General features: G+C 30.9%; 1 protein-coding gene across 1 annotated transcript; it reads left to right on the top strand.

The window, feature by feature from the left end:
- The first annotated feature begins 229 nt into the window (after positions 1-229).
- On the top strand, positions 230-1600 carry LOC112000003 (UPF0481 protein At3g47200). The gene has a single exon (XM_024032110.2). It carries the CDS (start codon positions 302-304, stop codon positions 1598-1600), a length of 1299 nt encoding a protein of 432 aa, XP_023887878.2. The 5' UTR covers positions 230-301.
- The last annotated feature ends 7082 nt before the right edge of the window (positions 1601-8682 follow it).

The following is an 8682-nucleotide window of genomic DNA, read 5'->3' as shown; positions in this document are numbered from 1 at the left end:
GAAGATAACCCTTAAGTATATTGTGGATTTGGGTCTATAGTTGGGTGTGTCCCTAGAATTATTCTTATAATGGTTAAGGATTGTGTAACTTAATAGCATTACCTGGTTTTTTTTATTAGGAGAATAGGGTTGGAATCTCCCCTCCTCATTCATTATAAAAATTGAGCTTTAAAATAAAAAATAAAATAAAATAAAAAGATTTTATCATAGTGCATGTGATTATCCTGCTTGTCATTAGGGAAAAAAGGAACTTTGCGATACGTTGCCTACTACTGTTGCTGGTTCACTTAAAAATAATCGTATGTGCAAAGAGCTGAGCATTGACATTCCAATAGTCATGGAAAATGAACTTATGTGCCACGAGTCGATCATTGATGTTTCACTAGCCATGGAGCCAGCTTGGTGGCCGGAGTGTTGCATCTATAGGGCCCCCAAGAAACTTCGCGAGGTAAATAAAGAGGCCTACACTCCACAGCTAATCTCAATAGGCCCTTTTCACTATGGTGGAAAAGAGCCAAGAGACAAGGATGGTGAAAGAGAACAAAGGGAAATGGAAAAGCTGAAAGTGGGTTACTTAAAGAAATTTTGTAATCGAACTAGGAAATCCCAAAAGGAAATAGCAAAGATCATTGAAGAAAACGAAGAAAAGATTCGCCGTTGTTACTCAGAAAGCTTTGATAATTGCCATGAGGATTTCGTGAAAATGGTTCTATTGGATTCAACATTTATCATTGAGCTCTTCTTGAGGAGTTACATGGAGGAAGAATATGAAAATGATTATATATTAAGTAAACCATGGCTAAAGCTAGGCATAAGTCATGACTTGATATTACTTGAGAATCAGCTTCCATTTTTTATCCTAAAGGAGTTACACAATCAATTTTCCAGGTCTGAAGAAAACAATAATATTTCCTTTCGTAGGCTTGCATGTAAGTTTTTTCATCTCACTGGCAAGAAATTGCTCGAGAAGGAAATAAAACATTTCACTGATTTGATAAGATATTTCTATTATCCATCTACCCTTAAAAGTGGAAATGGCATCATTTCTGATCTACATAGTGCTACAGAGTTGTACGAGGCAGGAGTTATATTCAGAACAAGTGAAAAGGGAAGAATGTTACTTGACATTCAATTCCCAAACATGCCCTTGAAAAGATGTCCATGCTTCAATTGCTCATGGCTCTTAAATTGCTTACCATGCTTGAAGTGCTTTCCTTGCTTGGAAGGAACTCAAACTTTCCTGTATGTTCCTCAGTTTTTGGTAGAAGACAAAACTGAAAGCCTTTTCCGAAACCTCATGGCCCTGGAGCAATGTCATTATCCATCTGAAGCTTACATATGCAATTATATATGTCTCTTGGATTATCTTATCAACACTAGAGAAGATGTGGAGTTGCTCGTTGACAAAAAGATTATAATTAACATGTTAGGCAGCAATGAAGCAATTGCCACAATGGTAAACAAACTTGGACTTGAAATTGTGGAAACGGGTTCCTGTTACTTTGGTCTCGCTCAAGACCTTAACAAGCACTATGACGAATGTTGCAATGGATTGGATTATTTGAGTTTGTTGTGTGGGTATATTCTGAGTTTTATATAGGTAATATTTATTAGGTGGATCTTGGATTTATAAATGAATACAAGGAACCCTAATTGCAATTTGACTAGTTCTTTTGGATTATAAACACAAATTTGATTAGCACTTTTCCTTAAATCATTATATAAGACCACTTCTATAATTGTAAAGCTATTTCTCTCTTTTCTCATTTATCTTCATTATTATTGTCCAAATTGAAATTTCGGTGTATTCAACAAAAATAAAAAATAAAAAATAAAAAATAAAAGCTAAAATTTCGGTGTTATTCAATCCTCTTGAAGGACCATGTTATCAATATCCAGTAGTCCTCCATTCCAATTAATATTCTGCCATGTGCCAAAATTAATTGACAAAGCATCCTAAATATTTGAGGAAAAAAAATCTCACAATAACTCCCACTACAAGAATTTTGGTCTTTTGTGACCAATGTTTTAGCGACGACCAAAAAGTCGTCGCTATTAGGCAAATATTAGCGACGATAATAAATGGTCATTGCTAATAAGTGTATTGTAGCGACAACACTAAGGTAGTCGCTAATAAGTTGTCACTAACGCCATGGAGGGAATTTTATTTTCTTATGGAAAATGGAGGGAAACTTTTAGCAACGACAATAAATTTTGTTGCGACAACATTTACATCGCTAAAATAAGGTTTATTTTAACGAGGACATTTATCGTCGCTAATAATCATCTTTATGACAGCCTTATATTTCGTCACAAATATGTGGCCAAAAATATATAGTAAGTATATTATATATATGCTTTATTTATCAGTGATAACACATTAGTGGTCGCTATTAGAAGACTATTAGTGATGACACAACATGTCGTCGCAAATATATTTACCCAAATATAATGGAGGGTAAAATTTTCACTCTCAAAAAGTGATGGGAATTATTGGAGGGAAGCATATTATATATTAGCAATGAATTAGGTCGTCGCTATAAGGGATCTTCTAATGAAGACAAAGATTGTCGTCACTAATATGTGGCTAAAACAATTTTGATATAATATGATTTTTTTTTTCTCAAATCCTCCAAATGCCTCTTAAAATATTTAAAATGACATAAATTCCTTTAAAATATTTGAAATTATTAAAATACCATTAACCTCGTCAAAATGACGAAAATACCCTTAAAATTATATAATGACCAAAAGAAACTTGAAACCTCCAAAGTAAACTTAAAACTTTCAAATCAGTTATAAGAAAAAGGAAAAAGAAAAAATGAGACAACGAAGGGCTTGTTGCTTCAAAATACTCTCAAATCATAATGTTACCCATTTGAAACTTGAAATCGATAAAATAATAAAAATTGAGAAAGTTCTGATTCCACTCAAAATATTGACTAATTCTCATAGTTATCAAAATGTGAATTGCATCGTTGTGCAAATTTGAGTGTGCAAGGATCGTGTAGCTCACTGGTGGTTTTTTCGGCATCATAAAAAATGATTATATATTAAGTAAACCATGGCTAAAGTAGGCATAAGTCATGACTTGATATTACTTGAGAATCAGCTTCCATTTTTTATCCTAAGGAGTTACACAATCAATTTTCCAGGTCTGAAGAAAACAAAATATTTCCTTTCGTAGGCTTGCATGTAAGTTTTTTCATCTCACTGGCAAGAAATTGCTTGAGAAGGAAATAAAACATTTCACTGATTTGATAGATATTTCTATTATCCATCTACCCTTAAAAGTGGAAATCATCATTTCTGATCTACATAGTGCTAACGAGTTGTACGAGGCAGGAGTTATATTCAGAACAAGTGAAAAGGGAAGAATGTTACTTGACATTCAATTCCCAAACATGCCCTTGAAAAGATGTCCATGCTTCAATTGCTCATGGCTCTTAAATTGCTTACCATGCTTGAAGGCTTCCTTGCTTGGAAGGAACTCAAACTTTCCTTATGTTCCTCAGTTTTTGGTAAAGACAAAACTGAAGCCTTTTTCGAAACCTCATGGCCCTGGAACAATGTCATTATCCATCTGAAGCTTACTATGCAATTATATATGTCTCTTGGATTATCTTATCAACACTAGAGAAGATGTGGAGTGCTCGTTGAAAAAAAGATTATAATTAACATGTTAGGCAGCAATGAAGCAATTGCCACAATGGAAACAAACTTGGACTTGAAATTGTGGAAACGGGTTCCTGTTACTTTGGTCTCGCTCAAGACCTTAACAAGCACTATGACGAATGTTGCAATCGTAATATGGGAAACTTGAGAAGTAGCTATTTCTCCAATCTTTGGAGAGGCACTGCAACTATTATTGGTCTTATAGTCCTGGGTTCACTCTTTGGAATTTCTTAAGGCCTTACGTACGTCATTAAAAAGATTCAAAACATGAGTTGTAATCAGTATCTGTTGGAGTGTATTGGGTTTGGTTTACATGTTATGAATTGCTTCCGAGATACCATTTTGTTCCTAATTACCATATAACTGAGTATGTATTTTAGCCTATAATGTCTTATCTACTGTTATTCACTTTACTACTGAATGCTAATAATAATATCATTGTTTCTTGTAAGGTTAATGCCTACTATTGATTATTCTTTTAAGAATAACTCGCCAATGTTCGGTGTGTTGCACGTGTATGTTATCAATTCATTTTGAAATTTTTAATAGGAAATTATTTCTCTGACTTATTTTAATAAAAACTCATTTTGAAAATTATAAATTACACATTCTAACTTTGCCAAAATTTAATTTAGTCATGCAACTTCTAATTTTTCATTCTATAACTTCTTCCATTTTTAACGTAGTCCTTTTGTCTTATTCCATTACAACATAACATAACCCCTTACATTCTCGTAGAATTTATAGCCCAACAATTAAAGAATAGAGCTTCATTTTAAAACGTAATGACAAACGTTGTTGAGTTAATCGAATAGGCAAGTACAGAAGGAAATTAACTACAAATTGTGGGGTGTATCGGAGAAGAGATTGTGTGTGTAGAATGGATCAAAAGGGATAGGGTTCCTCTACAAATCATTTAAGCTTAACGAAATTGTTTTTCTAGTTTTTAGATTTCAAAATGATGTAGTTTTATGGGAACTTAATAGAAACCCACTTAACAGAGTAGATATAAGAACTACATTGATAAAAATTTAAAGTTATAGGACTGAAATGAATAAATCAAAAGTTATATGACTAAATTGATCTTTAGATAAAGTTAATTTTGAGGGTTTAATTTGTAATTTGACTGCTCATATTAGTCATATATAATACTCATTGGGTGTTATAATAATTTAGAAATTGATTTCTATTACATCACAGGTCACTGGAATAGAGGTTTGTAAGATTAATATTGTTAAGGATATGAATGTATTTCTTAAGTAGATAGACAAATATTTTATTTTTTTACTAATTTAAGTACACATTTAATTGTTTTTAATTATCGATTGCATATATTATTTAATATTCACTCAAACTCATATTGGTAGACTTGTTCATAAAAACCTACTTTTTAAGAGTACATTATTTAATGCACTACCTTGTACATAAAAATGTATAACTTTCCAAAAGTACTGTCCTTAATTTAAACTTTAGTGAAAGAGCGGAATTTGCTTTTTTATATAAGTAAAAAGTGCACATTAGGAAATTTATTTATTGAATTATCAAAGATGGCTTTATTTTGGCCCATTACAAAATGGAATAGCGGATTTGGTATGGACTGGTATCGAGTGAGTATCTTTTCTTTCCCTTATGCTTTGATTTTGTTTTCATTGTTGTTAAAGTAGCTAATCTCGAGTATGATACCTTAATCCTAATCAATTGTTTCCCATATAAATTAGTGCACCACCAATACATAATCAATAAGTGAACATAACCAAGAGTCTTATAACTCAACTAATTGACACTTCTTAATGTTTCCAATATTGAAGACATCTAGGACTCAAATCCCACCCACCCCCAAGTATTGAAATATTTTAAAAAAGAAAAAGAAAAAAAGCATTTACCTATTAAGTTACACAAAGTGTAATCTGAACCAAGGTTGTAGTAGCCTAAATTTGTGTTATATCAAAACTTTAAGTTTTTTTTAGTGAATATGTATTTTGACCGATCCATCTTGAATTAATTTTTTTTTCTTAAAATCTTCTCACTTCCAAACATTCAAAACAATTATAGATTAATAGATCTCATCTATAAAATATTTAAATTTAAGAATTTTTTGTAATTTAAAATTATGCATAAAAAGTAATCTTATTGATCAAATAGTAAATAAAATTTGATTGACATGACAATTGATATGTAATGTGCATGAAATATATATAGCAAAATACTCTCATAATTGCATTTCTAGCCATACTTTTAAGCTATCTTGTGACTGATTATAAAAAATCTTTGTTTTGTAGGTCATAAAGGTTTTACATGATAAAGGGAATTAATCAAAGAAAAGGAATAGAAAAATCATAGAAGAAGCAATTCACGTGGAAGTTAAATGCTACATGATGGGCCCAAAGTAAAGTCAAGCCAAACCTTGAAGTGATCCAGTGAAGTAAAGAAAAAGAAAAGAAAAGAATGAAAGAAAGCCCAATCCAGGTGTGATGCGTAGAAAGAAAAAATGAAAATAAAGTCCTGGAGGCCTACAACTAATAATAAAGTCCTTGTCCGGCTTGTACTAAGAATGTGTCAGACGACTTCCCCCTTTTAAGTGGTATAGGTCGGTCGATGTGTGATATATAAATATGATAAAATGATAGAAAATTGGAGAAAAAAAAGCAGTACTGCATGTGGCTTTCTTTGTGGCTTTTCTCTAGCATTGTAACTATTTCTTTTTCTATTTTATTTTTGTATTTTATTTCAATTACCGTAAGTAGTTAAATTTATAATTAAGGTTGAAGATGAAATTTTATTAAGGATTATCAATAATATTTATATGATTTGATTTTTCCTACAATGATTGTTTTTTAATGATTTAAATTGTTCTTACTTCATATCAATTGACTAATATGAGATTTTAGATATGAGTTCAATCATATTTGTCTCACGATTTAGGATTTGTCTTAATTAATTGAATGTTTGGTTTATTATTTTTTTATTTAAAAATTGGATATCTCTTATGATTTGTTTGGCTACAGATACAATTGATGATTTGATTTTATATTTAAGAAGCGAAGAAGAGCATACTTTAGATATTTAAATAGAATTTTTAATGATAATTGTAGGGACTCAAAAGTTTGGGCCCAAATTCACTTAGAATAGTGAGGCTTACACAACCAAATTAGGCCCAGAGAGATAAAATTTGTTAAGAGAGGGGGGAAAACAAGTCGGGTTCAAATCCAAAGATTCAAGTAAGAAGGGAATAAAAGGAAGTGAAAAACAGATAGTATTGAGGGTTTTTCTCAAGTCTGCCTGAGGACAATTTCTTACACTAGGATATATACTCCTTTTCCTTTCTTTCTTCTTACTGTTCTTGTTCTAATCTCTTTTCCTTGATTTTTTTTCGGATCCCTTCATCTGGAGGTTCTCTTCGTTTATATAGTCCTATGTTTCTTGCATCTCAACCCTCCATCTACGTCCCTCTACATTCTCCTTAGGACACTTGTCCCATTAGACTCCGGTTAAACGTGGTAGAAGGGGCTGCTTTGCTATGAATCTACTATTTAGGTGTCATTTCCTCATCAATGTAGCTGATAAAGCTATTGCCAGTCATTTAAGGCAGAGGTAGTAAGTAAGCTTTCACAGGAAACTTCTTTCAAATACCTTGACCTCTTCCTGGAAGACCGTTTTTATTCCTCGGGCACCCAGGAAATGCTATGCACCTTTCTTCTCTTCTTCTCGGGTCAGGGATGCTTTATGAATGGACTAGCAAAAATATCGTTTTGCCCCTTCTCGGTCCTCGGACTCCCCACAATAAAATTTTCCATGGTAGCAAGATTGATTTCTAGATTATCATGTAGTGGTTGGGAAAAATTAATGATTGTAAATATATGCTGATATAAATTAACAAGGCAGATTCCAAAGCCTTAATTCATTTCTCTAGATTGTTACATCTCTTTACTACTTTATATTAAATCTTTGCTTAGTTTAATTATTTGTTTAGTTTATTTAATTTAAAAAAAAAACCAATTTTATTAAACTAGATTAGGATTAATTTGGTTAAGATTTGATTAATTTTTCTACATTCTTACAAGTCCCTGTAGGTTCACCTCGTTCTTATCAAACTGTATTTCAGTATGGTTCATACACTTGTGAGTACTTTAAAATTTCACAACAACATGCGTGTTAACGATTTAGTGAATATCTAACCTAACAATTAGATTTTCAAAATATTATTTCAGTTAAAATTTATTAGTTTGTGCAATATTAAGTTTGAGTTAGCCAATATCATGTGTATTACACGGTTCATTTTGAAACATATTGCTAGAAATTATATTATGTAAGATGTACAATACTTATTTATGTTATAATATTTAGGGAATCAACTTTAATTATATACATGTCATTAATTAGAAGAGATAATCAAGAATATAAACTAATTGCTTGAGTGAATTGATAACTATTGAATTATTTTCACTAATTTAAGTCTACAATTATCTATATATTTTTTATTCAATGTAAGTAATTTTTTTAAAAAAATAAAAATCTTTTTTGTTGTACGTTACTTCTATTGTTGCCAAAGCAAGTTAATTTAAGCAAGAATGTCATATTCCAAATCAATTTTTTTTCTTTTTTTTGCCAAGAGTCTTGTATCTCAACTGACACCTCTTGATATTTCCTACAAGAAGACATCCACGGTTTTGATACCCCCTTCCTCATTATAACTATCAAATTTAAAAAAATAATTATTTGATATAAAATTATTATAAAAGTAATAAAAAAAATTCATTTTTACATAAACAATTAGTACTATACCACCTATAAATAATTAAGACATTAAAATAAATGCATTTACATTATGACTACTTTGTTTAATCACATACAACAAATTTAGGCAAGTATATTGTAAGCTCATATATATTTTAAAAGTAAAAATTTAGGAAATGTAAAATTTTAATATTAATATAGTTAAAAATAATTTAATTATCATTTTGGCTCTTCATGTTTATCTTATTATCAAAATGGTCGCTAATGTTTCAA

Source organism: Quercus suber, unplaced genomic scaffold (assembly GCF_002906115.3).
Source record: "Quercus suber isolate HL8 unplaced genomic scaffold, Cork oak 2.0 scaffold_461, whole genome shotgun sequence".
NCBI classification, from domain to species: Eukaryota; Viridiplantae; Streptophyta; class Magnoliopsida; order Fagales; family Fagaceae; genus Quercus; species Quercus suber.
Note: the sequence above shows the minus strand (reverse complement) of the source record. Positions and strands in the feature narration are given on the sequence as shown.